Source organism: Cervus elaphus, chromosome 25 (genome assembly GCF_910594005.1).
Source record: "Cervus elaphus chromosome 25, mCerEla1.1, whole genome shotgun sequence".
Taxonomy (NCBI): domain Eukaryota; kingdom Metazoa; phylum Chordata; class Mammalia; order Artiodactyla; family Cervidae; genus Cervus; species Cervus elaphus.
In genome coordinates this window covers 8,378,229-8,398,371 of record NC_057839.1, presented here as the reverse complement: position 1 = coordinate 8,398,371, position 20,143 = coordinate 8,378,229, and the positions used below count along the sequence as shown (strand labels likewise).

Genomic DNA, 20,143 nt, shown 5'->3' with positions numbered 1-20,143 from the left:
TGTTCAGACCATGTGGCCTCCCTCAGCTAACTGAATATTCCTGAGGGCTCTTTAATTTCCTCCCAGCCAGTACCTAGCACAAGTCTTCACAGAGTCACTGCTAAACGAACGTTTGTTGGCCAAAGAAACATTGCTGCAGTGAGGTTCACTCAGGTCCACTGATTTAGTGGTTCTATGTACATGCCCAGCCAAGCTTAAGAGATTTACTGAGAATTATGAAATACGCATACAAAAGCTTAAGTCAGGCAAGACTCAAAATACTTTACTTCCCTCAGAGAACTCACCTGGCCCAAGAATCAAGAAGAAGAAATAAGGATAAACTAAAGTATGTTCTAAACTATAAAGAATGTGTTTCTGTCAATAAATAATAGTACGTAGTAGCAAAATTTAACTAGCATGTTGAAAAATCAGCTATAAGTGTTAAAAAATGTTAGCTCTTTGTATACTACACCGAGAGAGGGGCAGTGCTACCAAGAGTTCACTGCTGTCTCTAGTTCAGAATTTGTTGCGGTGGCTTCCTTTGAAGGGTAGATGGTCACCTCAGACAGCAACAGAAAAGCAGTGGGAAAAGGAAGGACGAAAACACGAGGCAAACAATTGAAAACCTTTTCTTTTCAGCTTTTTTTTATTTTAAATTACAAAGGATGTTGCATACACTGATGAATCTGTATCTGACTAGAAGTGCTGAGGGGCTGGAAGGTGACAGAAAACAAAGGCAACGATTGTATTGCCTTTTCTTCTGAAAAGAAAAACTGCACACTATTAACCAACATTTAATAGAATAATTTTTAAACAGCTCATGCGTCAACAAGATAAAATTCTTTCTAGACAACAGACAAGACTGAATCCAATAAAAAGTTTCATAGCTCCAGTTGGCGGGGAGGGAAACAAAACTACAGAATATTCATGATAGCATTACAAACAGGATCCTACGCGCTATGCCAGAGGTCGCCACATTGTATGAACAAATGCTTTGAATTCTTGCCCTTCCACTCTTCTCTTGTGACTTCTTATGTGCGGTCAGCCCTAGTATCACTGTTAACCACAAATGCTAAGTTATAGGACAAATCCTAGGGAAAGAAGATTAAAAAAAAAAAAAAAAGCAGGCAGTGGAATACAGTGTCATAAAAATGTGGTGAAAAGGCAGATACAGTACACACATATACATTTCTGTTATTTGGTTCTGAAAAAAACAAAGGGCGAAGGGCAAGACACAGTAATCAGTCCCGCTCACATCCACCCAGGATTTAATTAACTACACAATTGTGTTTACATTGTTATGAAAGAGGCAAACCTAGTTCACCCAAACTTGGCACATTGAAATACCCAACTCCGATGTTCCTCACTATCACCAGGTCGTCAATTCCAAAATACTATTCAGAAGTAGTTTTAAGGTTTTGCTCCCTCACCACTACCCCCAAATCTCTCTTTTCTAAAGGAAAATGGCAATTTGGCATAATTCAGTTCCTAGGTGTAGTTTCTACGATCTCAGTCAGCTTACTCAGCACGAGGACTATGCTTCAACACATAACCCCACTTGCCTACGGAAGTGTAAAACTGTCAGTAGTACATTGTCATCATCTTCCCCAACATGCTTATTCCTTAAAACGAAACAACCATTCCTACAGTTGACATTCATGGTTACATCCCAATGTGTTTGAAATATTAAAAAAACATGGAGTCATCTTCTCATAATGCCCTTATTAAGATTACAAAGATTACAAAAGAATCCACAAGTATTACGGCACTGTGTGAGACTTATTTGTCATGATCTGAGGGAAGAACAAGACTGCAGTTCTGTGCAAAGTTGTGGAAATGGCCTCAGTTCCATGGGAAATGGTATTCCACAACAGACTTCACTAGAAGGATAATTGAAACCTTTAACACTGAAAGCATAATTCAATGCATTCTCAAAATTCAAGTTTCAAGATTTGGAGAGATGCTAACATTCTGTTACATAATTAACTAGAAAATACTTGAACAGAATTTTAGGAAGACTATATAAAGAAAGGGAACATAAGTTTGTGTTAATTCCTGCTGAAGGCAACTTGAATTCGTTTCTTAGAAAGTTAACTAAATCTTAGCAGCTAAAATATTTTTAAATGTATGGAATAAAGAAAAGCACATCCATTCTTGACATTTTGGTGAATAAACTAACAGCTTTATTAATGAAGGCAAACATCAGATAATTGTATGAATATTATATATAAAAAAGAAATCCAAACTAACAGCATTGTATTTCAAAAGTACTGTACTTCTGTTTCTTTTAAAGAGACTTGTCATCTGTTTTATAAAACAAACAAAATGAGTACTCTTTTCCTAAAAAATTCTGGAAAAATGAAATGGTCAATTTCAAGCTGATGAACTGAACACACCTTTCTTTAAATGCAGACTATTGCTAAGAAGCAAATAAAGTCAAGCATCAGAAAGAAGATGTATGACAAATTCATGAAAGTTAGGAAAAAGGGATGTAGTGAAATTCCTGCTAATCTTTCCCCCTCATATTCAAAGACCATTCAAAACTGGTCTTTCATACAAATACAAAATAACAATAAAGAGAGGGAATTAAAAACCATACTCATCTGAAATCCTTCATGATGTTTTTATAATAGCTCTGATTCTCTTACCAAAAAGTTCAAAGTGAAAGATTTAGGAAGTGAAAGGGAATGAAGATGTTTTGTTTTAAATGTACAAGTAAGGCACAATATAAAGCCACATCATAATCTGTCATGAAGGATATAGGAAAGGACAAGAATCGTACATGGTACAGTAGAACAAGCAATCATATTGACTGAAAAAGTGTGGCACCCAATTCAAAACTCAGACAAGATCTTAACAAGAACTGGACAGCATGCTTTCATATGGAGACAAACTCTATAAAGAATCCAGTGTATCTGAAACGAGGAAGAACATTTTTTGTTTTTTTAAATCATAGTAGTACTAGAGTCAAAGTTTATAATTGCTTTGGGAACAATGGGTTTATTTGAGGTGAATTCACAATGCCTTCACTTAACGTAAGATTCTGGACTTCATTATGAGCTATCTGTATACCATGAATGAACACAGAAAACCTTTAGAGAGCTCTTCTCTAATGATCTTCACCCAAAAATACATGCCACAATTTTCAAAAACAGAACATGTACAATTGTTGGGGTTTTTACGTTACCCTTATAAGATTTGTTTGTGTGATACACTAAACGTATATATTTTAATGACAATAGAGGAAGCAGATTATTACTGGCATTAAAGTACAACCATTTCTAGACGGTTTTAAATGCCACAGAGTCCCCTGGTTAAAATGTAAAGCTGCACAGCTTGCCTAAGTCATCCTTATGATAAAGTTAGAACAGCAAGAGGGTTTAACTTTCACTCTACATTTTACCGCCAGGTGTTTGTTTAGATCAAGTATCGCTGCAGCATTCTGACCAGCCCAGATTTAGCAGCAAATGGCAGGAATCATATAAAATGCAATTTTTTTTAACAAAGTGCTTTTTCTAAGATATACATACATATATAAATAGGTAGGTACAAAATAAAGTGTCAACATTAAAAAGCTCAACTATTTAAAAGCTTTTAACTATTTAACTTAAGTAGTACATATAAAACACTGAAATGCAAGGATATGGAATCTACTAAACAGATTCAAAGTCTTTTTTTTTGAAATGCAAGACCAAAAAATCAAATTCTGGTTTGCAGACAAGAAAAAGGTATAAAAAACCAGAATTCCTAACAGAGCAGCTAGAAAGGGGCAATTTTATAAACCTCATCAGCTGAGTCTCTACCATGAAGTGATTTTCACCTGATTGCAAAACTGCCATGTTTTGGAACATATTTCAATTTCCCAGACACACTCTGTCAAAACTTCATATACCTCCAAGATACAAACCTGTGCTTTGCCTTCTCCCACCTAAAAATGAAAAACATTGACCAATAAACTTACATTCTACTAAACCACCAGGTCTGAGCTTATCTGTTTAGTGTGAACGCACTGCCACGTCCATTCCCACCACGCACACAGGGTAACCTTGTGCGTCCCAGCTCAGCCACGGTGTCAGACAATCCTTCCTGGAGGCTCTTCTTCACAATGTCAAAGAGGCATGACAGCACACTGCCCGGCTCTCACTGTGCGTTTCAGGACCGACCTTTATAAGCTACAGCTTCACGTGCTATCACTTACAAAAGGAGAGGGTGGTGGGCAGGAAGAAAGTAAAAGGAAACACACTGTATAGACAAAATAGAATTAAAAATAAATTCTCCAAGGGCTATGGAGAAGTAGTTGGAGAAATAGATATTTTCCCAGCAGCTAGGTCTGAAATTTTTGGTATTTTTTTCTGGTTAAATAGGATTTTTTTTTAAAAGATAGAATTTTTAAGTTACCAGTTTTCAGAGTTCAAAACACAAAATCTGAAAATAAAACAGTGAGAGAGACAGGATGGAAAGATTTGTAGGGAAGGTTTATAACGCTGCCTTGACATAAGAAATTTCTCATCAAGAGGTAAAGCTTTAACATAGTTAAAACACTAATGAAGCTGTTTTGTGTGAACAAAAAGAGCACCTAAAAACTAAATGTGTTAATATTTCTCAGTTCTAGAAACTATAGAAGAAGAATAAGTCACATGTTAAGTTTGAAGAAGCTAGTTTGAAAATACCTGTACAAAAATATAAAAATCTATAAATTTTTTTGTTTTTGTTTTAAGCTTGTGTTGATCTTTGAAAATATTACATGCACAATAATACATCAATTGGAAAAGTGGCAACTAAAGAATTAGATATTTTTAGCTTTTTTCTTTCTTTACATATATATACATAATACAATAAAAATAATCTGTATTTTGGTTGTTTGGTGGAAGTATACTACAACAAGCTAAATAAACTTTTTAATTTTCAAGGTCAAAAACTATTTTACCAATAGCTTACTAAAATGAAATATATTAAAATTTCCTACAATAAGTGCAGAAATAAAAAGACTTACAGACACCTAAATGGCCACCAACTTATCTACTATGGAAGCGAACTAGAGGAACAGCAAAATAATATCTGTGTGTGTGGATGCTCCTTCTGTAGATAATTGGACCCAAACAGAAATAAAATTCACAGTTCAGTAAGATCCCTAACCCTGACCTTTTCATTTTTCTTTTTTTTCTCCTTTTTTTTCATACATTCATACAGTATCATGTAAGCTGTGCAAAACTTTACTTAGACTGGCAGTTTGCCATATCAGTTGCATTTGTCTTTGGTACAAAAAATAAAACAATCGCAATAATGTGCAAGTATTTGTCTTCTTCCGGTCAAGTACCGAAATATGAGTTTTCTAGAGCCATCTTTTTTTTTGTTTGTTTTTTGTTTTGTTTTTTATACAATACACAGACTCTGTGGCATATATCTACATTTCAACATAGTCCTATATACATTCAAAAATTTTGAAAAAGAGTTGGAACAAAAAAACATTTAAACCCCATAATTTTTCCACCTATATATCTTGTTTTTTTTTCCTCATTAGGGTTTTCATCATACAAAATATTACCAGTTTTATAGTTTCCCCAAAATACAAGGCACAAAGAATATGCTTTTTTTTCTTACTTGCACAGACATTATATATATATATTTATATATATATTTATATATACCATATAGAGCTCGGAAAATGAACATCTAATATGGCACATGGGCATGAGTGCTGGGTTGTGCCATGTACAAGTGAGAGTAACAGTTGTGGAAAGTTAGAACAAAAAGCAGTAATTCTAAAAACAATCAAAACTGACTGTTTAAAAAAATGCTTCCTCAATTTTTTTGTGTGTGGTTCAGAGCATAAACCTGCCACAATATTTGGCATTTACTATTATCTTCACTCTTTCAAAGTGTCTTGCTTTAACAGATTTTGTAATCTGTACCTAAACATCTATTTAAATGTATGGTTTCCAACTCTGATGCCAGTAGCAGTTTTAACCATGGTTTATGCTCTGAAAAATGCAATAATCAAGTATTTTGGATCATGCTTCACTTATGCTACTTAGTTCTTAAAACAACGTAACCTAATTGTAAATGTTTACATAATGCTAAACTGACATGCAAAACAGAATGAAAATTTACAATGAATAACATGACAAACACAGACATTTCTGACCAGTGGTCCAATGAAGCTGATTACACTTTTGATGTTGGTATCCTTAGTCCTACAAGGCCTCCAGTGGGATTGCCTTCTGCAGTCTTCTCTAACACTTGGTTAACAAATTCTGAGGTTTGCCCAGCAACTGGGAGACCTGAAGAAAAGAGTAAAAGGCACACTTAGATATATCTGAAGATAAGGAACAGGAAAATCTGAGGGTCAGGGATAGCCCTCAGCTTGATACGAGTCCTAGATGAGTGCCTGCTGCTTGCTACTGCAGCCCAGAAAATAATTCTACCCACAGTAACTAGTGCCCACAAGACTAGCAGGGTCAAACCAAGAACAGTCCAAACCCAAACCCCAAGCCTGACAATAGACACTGTCTCCTAAAGCCTACCAACATGTCTTTTTCCTGTTCTCTCACAGCCAGTCTCTTTCACCCGCTTCAACTTCACTACATCTCATGGACGGGCTTCACCCATGTGACCGAAAAAACATATCTACAAAATGTTTTCATTTTTTATAAGGATTTGATCAATTTAATGTGCATTTTTCTTCATTTTAAAGGTAAGTGGATAAAAAAACAAACTTGGAAGAGGAAAGAAAGGTGGGAGAATACTGCATGTATCATTGATTTTTTTCATCTTCCTCATCCTCTATGACTGAGGTTGAAGATATCTGATTTATTGATTTTCAGTAACAGAAGTATATGTGTTTTAAAATATAATAAAAAATAAGCAATTAAAAGGATGGAAACAGAAAAATCTATTTAGTAACTGCTTATAAGAAGTCAATATACTGTAAAAGAGTATTGATACCATTTTAACCATGTGATCAAATTCATTGGGACCAATAACTGGACAAACTGATACTGTGTGTTGCTTCAAGACTTCTTTTTTTTGATGTGGACCATTTTCAGCTCCTGAACTGGACCAGGGATAGAACCCACACCGTGTGCATTGGAAGGCCAAGTCTTAACCATGGGACCATCTATGTTTCTTGATTGACAAAATGAGAAGGATATAACCTATAATGTATTCTTGCCAAGAAAACTTAACTGTATCTGATCATGGGGAATCAGATGAATTCAGATGTTGGGACATTTTACAAGATCAACTACCTGGATTTTTTTTTTTTTAATGGAAAGAAAAAAGACTAGGAGACTGATTTAGATTAAAGGAGAACAACAACAACAAAAAACTAAATGCAACTCATGATCCTTAATCAGATCAAAAACAACAAAAAAGTTATAAAGGACATTACTGAGACAACTGGGGAAATTTAAATATGAACTCCACATAGATGTTATAGTGATGTTGAACCAGGAAGTGACAACAGTATTGTGTCTAAGTAAGAAAGTGTCCCTATTCTTGAGGAACACATGTTGAAGTAGTAGTTTGGGATGAATAATCATGTTTTTAAGTTACCTTCAAATATTTAGGGAAAAATGTAGATGGAGGCAGAACTAAAGCAAATGCAGCAAAAATATTAACATTGGTTAATATAGCTGAATGACATGCAAATGTTTACTGGACTATTTATTTCTACTTTTCTTGTAGGACTGATATTTTAAATGAAAAGTTGAGAAAAAAATTAAGTATACATTATAATTTAAAAGTGAGCCTGCAAGACAAAAATGCAGAAGTAGAAAATAATCAGAGAAGACATACAAAATGAAACTATAATAATATGGATGACAACAGAATATGAATAGTATGAATGACAACAGAAAGCAAGAAAGTCATATGAACAATCCTAACAGACCTTTTGATGACAGAAGTTAAAACCAAACATGTATCAGTAGATAAAAATGAGCGAAACACATCCATTAAAGAAGAACTCCTGGGGACTCCCTTGGCAGTCAAGTGTTAAGAATCCACCTTGTAATGCAGGGAACATGGGTTTGATCCCGCATCCAGAAACTAGGATCCCACATGCCATGGGGCGTGCCCATGTGCCACCGCTGCTGAGCCTGTGCTCCAGAGCCCGCACACTGCAGTTACCGAAGCCCATGCCTAGAAACCACGCTTTGCAACAAGAGAAGTCACCACAATGAGAAGCCCACGCACCACAACCTGAAAGCAGCCCCCACTTGCTGCAACTAGAGAAAGCCCAGGCACAACAATGAAGAGCTTATGCATTGCAATGCAGACCCAATGCAGCCAAAAATAAATAAATTTTTTAAAAAGAAAGGAAAAACTCCTAGGCTGATTAACAAAGAAAAGCCAAACTATAAGTCATATATAAAAATCTAGGACTGAATTTATGGTATTAAAATCAAAATGAAGTTTACATTTTAATATAGTTAAGACCTTTTAAAAAAGAGATCTCATATAAGGCAACACAGAATGACTGAAAATTAAAGGGTAGGCAAAAAAAGACAATTCTCAAAATGAGAGAAAATAATTATAAATGAAGCAACTGACAAAGGATTAATCTCCAAAATATATAAGCAGCTGATGTAGCTTAAGATCAGAAAAACAAACCAATCAAAAAATGGGCAGAAGACCTAAACAGACATTTCTCCAAAGAAGACTAGACGGCTAATAAACACATGAAAAAATGCTCAACCTCACCTGTTTGTTAGATGCAAATCAAAACTACAATGAGGTATCACCTCACACCAATCAGAATGGGCATCATCAAAAAATCTACAAACAATAAATGCTGGAAAGGATGTGGAGAAAAAGGAATTTTCTTGCACTGCTGGTAGGATACAGCCACTATGGAGAACAGTGTGGCAATTTCTTGAGAAACGAGGAATAAAACTGCCACATGACCCAGCAATCTCACTACTGGGCATATACCCTGAGAAAACCACAATTCTAAAAGACTCCTAGATGTCCACTGACAGATGAATGGATAAAGAAGTAATGGTACATATATACAATGGAATATTACTCAGCCATAAAAAATTTGAGTCAGTTCTGGGAAGGTGAATGAACCTAGAACCTGTTATACAGAGTGAAGTCAAAAAGAGAAAGACAACATCATATATTAATGCATATATTAATATATGGAATCCAGAAAAACAGTACTGATAAACCTATCTGCAGGGCAGCAGTAAAGATGCAGATACAGAGAACAGACTTGTGGACACAGCAGGGGAAGGAGAGGGTGGGATGAGCTGAGAAAGCAGCGTGGAGACATACATCACCGTACGCACAACAGCCAGCCAGTGCGAACGTGCTGTAGCTGCAGGGAGCTAACCCAGCTCTGCGACAGCCTAGAACGATGGGGTGGGGTGGGGGTGGAAGGGAGGCTCAAGGAGTAGTGGACATATGTACACCTGTGGCTGATTCATGTTGATATATGGCAGAAATCAACACAACATTGTAAAGCAATTCTCTTCCAATTAAAAACAACTAATGTGGAGGTTTAAAAACTCTTTTCTATACATGTAAATTTCTGGATATCTTGGTATGTTTATGTCATTGTTCCATCTGAAATTCTATTTTTCCTTTGTCTTGTCCTAATCAAAGAACAAATTATAAGTTGATTTCCTCAATAAAATCTTACCAAAAAAAAAAAGGGGGGGTAGGCAAAGGGTTACCAGGCAAATATAAATAATAAGAAAGTTGTATTCATGACTGTAGTATCAGACAAGATTGAATTCAGGAAAAAAGCTGTAAACAAAACCAAAACATATATGTTCTTGATGAAAAAGTCACCTATAATGAAGGGGATGTAAAGTACAGCATGGTGACCATAGTTAATAATACTGTCCTGCATATTTGAAAGTAGGTAGGAGAAAGGATCTTAAAAGGTCTCATCATAAGAAAAAAATGTTTTGTTAACTATGCATACTGATGGATGTTAACTGGACTTATGGTGGTGATCATTTTGTAATATATACCAATATCAAACCAGTACATTATACACCTGAAACATAAAATGTCAATTACACCTCAAAAAATTAGAAGCAAAATGAAAAAATTGATTCCTGAAGTTAAAATTAAAAGGAATGTAAGAGTCGCAAATAAATATAACAGATACGCATTTAAGAGAACAGCAGTGAAAAAGGAAAGAATTTTAAAATTAGAAATGAAGAGATCTTCTTAAATTTGAGAAAAAGTGAATATACCTCAGAAAATAGTGAAGACAGGCAAAAAAGATCCAATCCACAAACAGTAAGTGTCCCCAAAGAAGAAAAGCATAGCAGGGGGACAAACTAAATACTGAAAGATCTGAAGTTACTCACTGAGAGAGCACAGAGTGTATGAGACTATCGACCTAAAATGACCCAGTCCAAGACACAGGCTAGTAAAGTCACTAAGATTTAAATAAAAAGAAAAAAAAATCCTGCTGACATCTGGGCAAAAACAGCAAATGACATAAGGGGAAAAAAATCAGGGAATTATTAGCTTTTCAAAAGCAATACTTTATGCCAGAATAAAAATGGAGAAACATATTTAAAATACTCAAGGCAGGAAAATGTGAGTAAAGGACTGTATCTGGTAAAATTGATAATCAGGTATAAAGAGAAAAGCACAAACTTATCAATATATAAACTTTTAAATTAGAAAATAAAAAGGCAGGAAGAATTTTTTTCTTACAAAACATTAAATTCCTCTCTCTACCTAACATAGGAAGACTATATAGAAATAAAAAGCTTTTACAGAAAAAAACCTCAAATGTTTACTATGTAATATGGTAATTATCAACAACTAATATTTACTGAGCATTGAGAATTTGTGTTCAGCAGTATGCTAAGTGCTTTACACGTACTCTTTCCATTTAATCCACACAACTGTCCACATTTTATAAATGAATAAAATTAGGTTGAGGGAAGTGAAGTTACTTCCCCACAGTCCTCAGGTGGCAGGGTCAGGACTTGAATCTAGAGCTGATTTCAAATACTCTCATCTTAACCATTATGCTAAATGAGCTTTTGTGTCTTTAAAACATATCTTAATTTCTGCATATGACCAGTGGATATCGCTAGAGCTAAAGAGAAACCACTAGCATTTTTTTGTGTGTAAAAAGACAGGGAACAAGGCATGCAGAACTAAAGTATCTTAAAATAATAAAAATGTTTCAAGAATGAAGATAAATGTTCAGTGGAATCAAATGTTACATAGAATGTGAAGAAAAATAAATCCTCAAGTAAGTCTACTGGACAAGGCACTTAGTGGGCCACTTGTGAATCATACAGGCCAGAAACTATCTAGAGATGAGTGTCAGACGACAAGGCCAAGTGATGACACATGGGTATAGTGTAAGCCCTTGCAACTAGCAGAACTTACTTCGACTCCTAGTCCCCTCACTTGTTGGCTATAGGACTTGTGGCAAGTTACTTACTACCTTGTTGGGCTTCCAATTCCTTATTCGTAAAACCAGGATAATAATATCTCCTTCACAGAACTGTGGAAGTAAATGACTAAACAACCTTAATAGTCAGATCCTGGATCACAATAAGAACTAGACAAATGCGAGCTGTTTACCCCTTTCTAGGCTAACAAATTCTTTTTTCTTGTCTCTTAAATCTTTCATATCTTCTCCGTTGGCCTTCAAACATGAAAGTTGTCAAATTTCATGAAATCTTTAGGTTAAAATCTATATGCAGTGCTAATTTTACTAATGATTCCCAACTGCCCTTCAGAAACACTAGCATATTTTACATTCATTATGAACACACTGCCAACAAGAGAAACTAATAAGTCATTTCAAAAACCATGAGAAACTTACTAAGTACATGGAAGCATTCAATGTGCATTTATTTTCAATGAAAGAAAATACAATTATTTTAGCAGCAGATTTGGTATACAGGAATATTTCTGTATAAACAGAAATAAAATATTCTTGCTCACTCCACTCCATCTAAGAATCTTAATTTCTTCATAGCAATTATCACAATATTACTATTATTTCTGGTTTTCTGTTCATTCTTTTTTTTTTTTTTTTTGGTTTTCTGTTTATTCTTTATGCTCCATTTTTAGACTGCAAGCTTCTTGAGAAGAGTAGCAACAAAGTCTTCGCTTAATCTCTGTGTTCCCCAACATCTGGCACATAGTAAGGCATTCAAAAAATTTTGTGGAATGAGTGAATTTATAATACTGGGTATCAGAAAAGCTGTCTTAAATTCTAAGATATTTACAATTGAATTTTTTTTAATAACAATGTTTGGCACTCTAAAATTCAGGTAATGAATAAATAATTGAAAAGTAAGCTCTAATTCTTTCAAGTAAACTGATTCAGTATACAGTCAGCATTCTGGGGGAAAATGAACTGGAAGAAAATTTTCAGGTAAGTGAAATTTACTACTATACAGAACGACGATGTAAGAACTAGTTTTTAAGAGACAATCTTAGAAAATACACTGCTAAACAAAGAACCAATTTTACGATGCTTCAGGGTTTTCAGAGATTGTGTTATGCTATAATGCCCTTGGGATGCTACTGCTCGGAGGCTGATCTGATTTGCTCCTATGGCAGCTAAGCTCTTGGTTCTCTAAGGTTCGAATGTCTATGTCTACTTTAGCTACCTCTACCCTCCCTGTCAGGGATCACTCTGCCTGACTTCTGTTTAGCCGCCTCTCTGTTCCTCCCTATGTGGCACAATCTGTTCAGGGATGGAAAACCAGATAAGCAAGTTTGTTACAATCCTGTGAAAGAATAAAGCAAGTAGGTAAGAACCTCTACTAAAGTATATACCGCAGGCCTGACAAGGTCAAGGACTTTTATTTTCCCCAAAGAAGGTTAAAGTTGCTAGAAGTTTATCCCTCCCGAGTGTTAAAATAGTTCAGTGATGAAGTCTAAATAATAAGTTGTGGTAACCAGCAGGACATGTTTATGAATGCTAAATCTTCTCACAAAAGAAAGTAACTACAATGAAAGCACTTGAGTTTTTCCTTAAAAGAATTTTTACTATTCCCTTGAATCATATACCTTACACTGCATGTTATTATTTGTTATTAATTTATCCAGTACTCTTCTTACCAAGAGTATCTTTAATGAGGATTTCAAGCTTCTGTCCCATGTTGGGTCCTCTCTCCTCTCTTGGATTCTGTACTCGGTTTACAATCTCTTGCTTGATGGAGTTGATTACAAACAATAAATTATCTGTAAGACAGAACAGGACACTTGGAACATGTCACCAACATGGAAAAATTTACTTTTAATTATGTAATAACAGATCATTAAAAATGAAGAACATATAAGAAAACATTAGGCAGTGATGGTTGCAAGCTTTCTTATCCAAAGAGATTAATTTCATATGATGTGCCGCTTTTGATAACAGGCTGCAGCCATGTATCAGTCTTCACTATTCTGTAAGCAATGTGTCCTCCTTGTCTTCACAGCTTTAAGACCTATGACAGTGTCAGACACTGACTCTGAGTTTTAGTAAATGTTTACTAAATAAATCATAGCTCTTTAAAGACAAAGCTTTAAAAACAAAATTCTCTGCCTTTAAGAAGCTTTGAAATAAAAGAGCAAAGTTAACCAAAAGTAAATAAGGAGGAAAATAATAAAGATAAGAAGAGAAATCAATAAAACAGAACACAAACACACAATAGAGAATGTTAACAAAGTCTAAAGCTGGTTCTTTAAAAATATCAACAAAATTGGTATTCACTCCCACCCTAATCCCCATCCCCAGCTAGACTGCTCCAACATCTATAGCTAGAATGAAAAAGGGGTCATCACTTTAAAACAGAGCCATTAAAAGGATAAGAAAATGCTATGTTAACAAATGGAAAAACTTGGATGAAATGGACAAATTTACTGAAAATGTTACTTAACATGAAGAAAAGGAATATCTGAACAGCCCATTTCTAACAAAGGAATTGAATTTATCCAAAAATACTCCCAAAAGAAAACTCAGAGGGTTTTAATGTAAAATTCTATCAAATATACAATGAAGAAATAAAAGCAATCTTATCAGGCTTTTTCAAAAAAGAGCAAGAAAGATCACGACTGAATTCATTCTATAAGGTAGTGCCCTCAAATACCAAAGCCTGACAAAAACATTACAAAAAAAGAAAATCAACAGACCAATATCCCTTTTGAATATAGACCTAAGAATCCTTGACAAAATATTAGAAACCGACTCCAACTTAAAACATCAGACTAGAATCCTGCAAAATATTTGCAATAGACTCTACGTAAAAAGGAAAATACATCATAACCAAATACAGTTTATTCTAAGAATGTGAGGTTGGTTTAATAAAAAATTAGTTAATATCATTCACCGTATTTACAGGGGAATGTGATATGTTACCAGAATAAAGGAGAACAATGCAATTTTAAAATGAAAGAAATGACAGTATTCCCTATCTATTCATGAAAAATGAAACTAGGAAAAGAAGGAAACTTAAAACAATTGAGGGCATCTTGACTACCAAAAAACCTACAGCCAACATCAAGTTAAAACTCAAAGTTTCCCCTGCAAACAAGGCAGTCACCACTTCTATTCAAATGTCCTAAACATTGCAATAAGGCAAAGAACAGAAATTAAAAGACACAGAAATCAAAAGGAGTAAATAAAGCCATTTCTATTTGCAGGTGACAACTACTTATATAGAAAATTCCAGGGCATCTACACACCTACTGTTGGAACTAATAAATTTAGCAAGAAAATATGGCAGGAGTAATACATGGAATTCTTTGGTGGCCCAGTGGTTAAGAATCTGCCTGTCAATGTAGGGGTATACGCGTTTGATCCCTCATCCAGGATGATCCCATATGCCTCAGGGCAACTAAGCACAAGGGCGACAACTACTGAGCCCACACGTTGCAGCTGCTGAAACCTGAGTGCCCTAGAACCCGTGGTCTACAACGAGAGAAGCCACTGCAGGGAGAAGCCCGTGCACTGTGACGAAGAGTAGCCCCCGCTCACCACAGCTAGAGAAAAGCCCTGGCACAGCAATGAAGATCCACAGCAGCCAAAAAAATAAGTGCTAAAAAAGGTATGAAACAAAATTTCATTTTACATATTAGCAACAAAGAATTTGAAATTTCAATGAGTCCATTTACAATAACATCAGAAATATAAAAGATCCAGGAATAAATCTAAGAAAAGATGTTCAAGCACTGTACATTGAAAACTATAAAACAAGTCAGAGCGAAATTAAAGAAGACAACCAAATGGAAAGAGATCCAAAGTTCATGGATTGGAAGCCTCCATTTTGTTAGGATGATAATTCTCTCCAAATTGATCTACAGATTAGAGCAATTCCAATAAAAATTTCAGAAGACTTCTTTTATAAAAAGTGATAAAGTGACTCCAAAGTTGATAATGGTCATGCAAAGGACCTAGAAGAGCCAAAACAACTTTGAAAGAAAAGAACAAAATTGGAAGACCAACAAGGACGAACACTACCAAGACTTTAATGATCTACTATAAAACTACAGTAAGATACTGCATATTCACATAAAGATAGACAAACAGCTCAATGGAACAGAATACAGAGTCCAGAGGTAGATCCATACATATAGGATCAACTGATTTAACGAAGGTTTAAAAAAAAAAAAAATCAATGGAAAAAGAAGTCCTTTCAAAGAATGGTGCTTGATCAACTGGGTATTTGTTTGTGGGGGAAAAAAAAACTGACTGTAAAATCTAAAACTATATAAATCCTAGGAGAAAATATACACAAAAATACAGTTTTGAAGTTGGCACACTTTCTAATTAGAACACACAAAAATATAAAATGAAAGACTAACACATCAGACTTCATCAAAATTAAAAATTTCTGCTCTTTGGAAGATGCCAGTGAGAGAACAAAAAGGCAATCAAAAGATTAGTATAAAATATCTTAAACAAAAAAAAAAAATCTTCAACATATATATCAGATAAGATATATCTGAGAACCTATATCTACAATAAAGAACTTTTAGAAGAAAAAAATTTTAAATGGCAAAACATTTTAAGACACTTCACCCACATGCACACAAAATATATAAACAGCCAATAAGCAAAGATGTTCAACATCATAAACTAATGAAATACAAATTAAGACCACAATGATATCTTGCCACATATCCATTAGGTTGGTTAAAAGTAATCAGACTGACCTTACCAAGTGTTAGCGAGAATATGGACCAACTAGAACCCTCCTATACTGTTTTTGAGAATGTAAAATGGTATAGCCACTTGTGGAAAACAGCTTGGCGGTTGTTTATAAAGTTACTCACAGATATTTAACCAAGAGAAATTAAAACGTATGTCCACCCAAACACCTCCACAGGAGTATTCATAGCAGCTCTATAGACATATGTCTATAGCAGTTATGGCAATAGCAAACAATCTTAAATACTCACCAACATGTGAATCGATAAACAAACTGAAGCATATCTAATACAATGGAATACTACTCAACACTGAAAACCATTTAACTATTGATATAGATAAATGTTTAAATAAATACGCAGAGTGCAAGTAGCCAGGCAAAAAAGAAGAATGTATGGCAGGATTCCATTAATATAAAATTTTAGAAAATGTACACTAATTTACAGTGACAGAAAGCAGACTGTGGTCACTCAGAGACAGGAAAAGAGAGGACTAGCTTGCAAAGGGGCACTAGGAAACTTTTGGAAGTGATCAAAATGTTCGCGATCCTGACTGATTTCACATGTATGTACATATGACCAAAGTAACCATACAATACTCTAAATATGTGGAGTTATTTTACTTTAATTATACCTCAATAAAGTTGCAGGGTGGTGGTGGGGGGAACACACCTCTAGTTTCAACACATGGAAGTCCTGTAGTCTGAAATAAATCTCTACTACTTCAGACATTGCTTTGAAATCAATGATTTGTTATTCCTTATCTTGTAATACTTAGAAGAAACCAATCTAGACTAATACTAAAGAGGAAAATCAGAAATAACTGGCAGGGGGAGGAGAAGTAATTTAAAACTACATGCAGGGACAATATATTAAAAAATGTGTCACCAAACAAGGAAAGCACAGCTGACTCCTGAAACCACATGAAACAAGAAATTTTTTTTTCCCATTTATTTTTATTAGTTGGAGGCTAATTGAAATAAGAAATTTATGCTTGTTTCTCAAATACACGAGAGAGAAAACCATTAACTCAAATATAAATAAGGACATTTACATGCAGGCTGGACTTATGAGAAGGTAAAAGGTTCCCCATCCTCAATAGGTAAAGTAAATCAGCCCACTTCTTTAAAAGTGAAAAGAGCACTGAAAACTGAAACAGCAGAACAGCTCTTCTCGATCTGGGCAAGTGTCCATGCCAGAACACTGGGGCAGGGAGGGCAGAGGTGAAGGGTTCTACCATCACAAACTTCTAGGTGAGGAGATAAAAGCATCTGGCTCAGAAAATGAGGACCAACCTTAAATTTCTAAGTTATTCAGATCACTCAGTTGTGTCAGACTCTCTCATGACTCCATGAACTGTAGCCCGCCAGGCTGCTCTGCCCATGGAATTCTCCAGACAAGAATACTGAAGGATCTCTTCAGTATTCCCTTCTCCAGAGGATCTTCCCAACCCAGAGATAGAACGTGGGTCTCCTGTATTGCAGGCAAATCCTTTACCGTCTGAGCCACCAGGGAAAAATCCGAAGTCTCTTAAGAGATCCCTCCTGTTCTGATTTCATGATCATCCAAGAATCTTCCAAAATTTTAACCTTACATAGCTTTTTTGGGGATAAACTATGTTAATCAGGATGAAGGTCCAGTCCTCTTAGTAGCTTTACTTCTCATTCTGAGTCAACAAATCTACATTTGACTCACAGAGCTCACAGAGCTCCTGTGAGCTTTGGCAGAAGGAATCAAGAGGAGGAAGAGGTTTGGTAGCAAAGGACAGGATGAGGACGACAGTAGTGGGCCCTGAAGCTAGTCCTTGGAACAGTGCTAGCTGATGACAAATTAAAATGGACAAGGACAATATAGTATATTTTTCATAAATCTAACTTTAGTCCGAGATTATGCCTGTCTTAATTTTCTAACACTAAAATATTCCTCCCTGCATGAAATGACAGTAGTTGTAGATGATATTCATTTTAATGTCCTCATGTGGCAAAATATAAAGTTGGCAGCCCTATGGTTCCCAAGTCCCAAAATCTGTTTCCAATGTCACTGATTCCAGAAACCATTGGGTCAATAGGTAACGGATAAAAGTGTTCCACAAAGCAGTTAACAGTGACTCCCAATATTTAGAGGACTCAGGGGCACCATTCCCTTGAGAGATATATGTATGTTTGACGGGAAGAACTTGCAAACCACATGTAATCTGGCAGAAACCAACACAATATTGTAAAGCAATTATCCTTCAATTAAAAATAAATAAATTTAATTATAAAAAATATATACATGTGGCAAACTACACAGAAGTAGCAACTACTACATTGCTTCTGACATGTCTTCTAAACCAAGTCAAGGCTGCTCTTCTCAAGACTGGAAAAGAGAAGCATGTAAGACAGACGTGGAAGAGAAAAATGAATGAGAAGGTCCTTTTCCTCTGTGCTAATTGAGAAGAAAATGCACCTAGAGATAAGTTTTTTTCCTACATGAATATATCTACAGGCTTTAAGTTAGCTTTGGAAATAAGAAAAATTAAAGGCCATCAAAAACTCAATTTGAAATAGAGGAACACATTCAGAAATACATATATTCCTGGCCCTTAACCAATTTTCCAATTGTTCCCCACCCCAGAACACAGAAAATATGTGTTCGTGGGCCTGCACATACATATATACAAGCACAAAAATATATGGCCATACAGATGTACATGATTATGGATAAATTTATTAACTGAACGACACACAGTTATATGCCTACATGCATCCAGAGAAAAAGAGACCTAGAAGGGTTCCAGTGACCTACCACATCTCCCTGCATTGTGAGTCAGCCAGGTTCTATTATAAAATGAAATATGAATGCCTGTGACATTGCAATCATTATATATATACTTCAGTTCAGTTCAGTCCCTCAGTCGTGTCCAACTCTCTGTGACCCCATGGACTGCAGCATGCCAGGCATCCCTGTCCATCACCAACTCTCGGAGTTTACCCAAACTCATGTCCATTGAGTCAGTGATACCATCCAACCATCTCATCCTCTGTCGTCCCCTTCTCCCCTTGCCTTCAATCTTTCCCAGCATCAGGGTCCTTTCCAATGAGTCAGCTCTTCACATCAGGTGGCCAAAGTACTGGAGTCTCAGCTTCAGCATCAGGCCTTCCAATGAATATTCAGGACTGATTTCCTTTAGGATGGACTGGTTGGATCTCCTTGCGGTCCAAGGGACTCTCAAGAGTCTTCTCCAACACCACAGTTCAGAAGCATCAATTCTTTGGTGCTCAGCTTTCTTTATAGTCCAACTCTCACATTCATACATGACTGCTGGAAAAACCATTGCCTTGACTAGATGGACCTTGTTGGCAAAGTAATATCTCTGCTTTTTAAAATGCTGTCTGGGTTGGTCTAACTTTTCTTCCAAGGAGTAAGCGTCTTTTAATTTCATGACTGCAGTCACCATCTGCAGTGATTTTGGAGCCCCCCAAAATAAAGTCTGCCACTGTTTCCACTGTTTCTCCATCTATTTGTCATGAAATGATGGGACTGGATGCCATGATCTTTGTTTTCTGAATGTTGAGCCTTAAGTGTGTGTGTGTATCACACACACACTTACAGAGTTCAAAGTCAAAATGCTTTAAAAAGCAAGAATAGGAAAATAGGAAAATGGATCGATCTTTATTCCAACAACTAACTATTGTTTTACCTAATTTGTTTACCTTGATTAGAGCACCTGTGTAGCTGTTAATAAATAATACCATGAGTTCTTTTCACAAGTGGTAAACATCACGGTTGGGAATCCTCTTTCTATCCTCACAAATGGAAACAAGATAATCAAGGCAGTGGATTCAGAAAAACTGCACAACACTTGGATTTCCCAAGTGGCTCAGTGGTAAAGAATCCACTTGCCAAGGCAGGACACCCGGGTTCAATCCCTCTGTCAGAAAGGTCTCCTAGAAAATGAAATGGCAACCCACTCCAGTATCCTTGCCTGGAGAATCACAAGGACAGAGGAGCCTGGGGAGTAACAGTCTGTGGGGTCGCAAAGAGC

General features: G+C 35.7%; 1 protein-coding gene across 2 annotated transcripts in view; it reads right to left on the bottom strand.

Annotated features, from left to right (window-relative positions):
* Nucleotides 1–606: 606 nt before the first annotated feature.
* Nucleotides 607–20,143, bottom strand: part of CREBRF (CREB3 regulatory factor) — a 59,895-nt gene continuing 40,358 nt past the window's right edge. For both annotated transcript variants that reach the window (XM_043887323.1, XM_043887324.1), the window contains exons 8-9: nt 13,045–13,167; nt 607–6,260 (exon numbers count right to left, since the gene is read on the bottom strand). In XM_043887323.1, the coding sequence (XP_043743258.1) occupies nt 6,145–6,260; nt 13,045–13,167 (239 nt within the window). In that variant the 3' untranslated portion in view covers nt 607–6,144. The remainder of the gene's footprint in view (nt 6,261–13,044; nt 13,168–20,143) is intronic.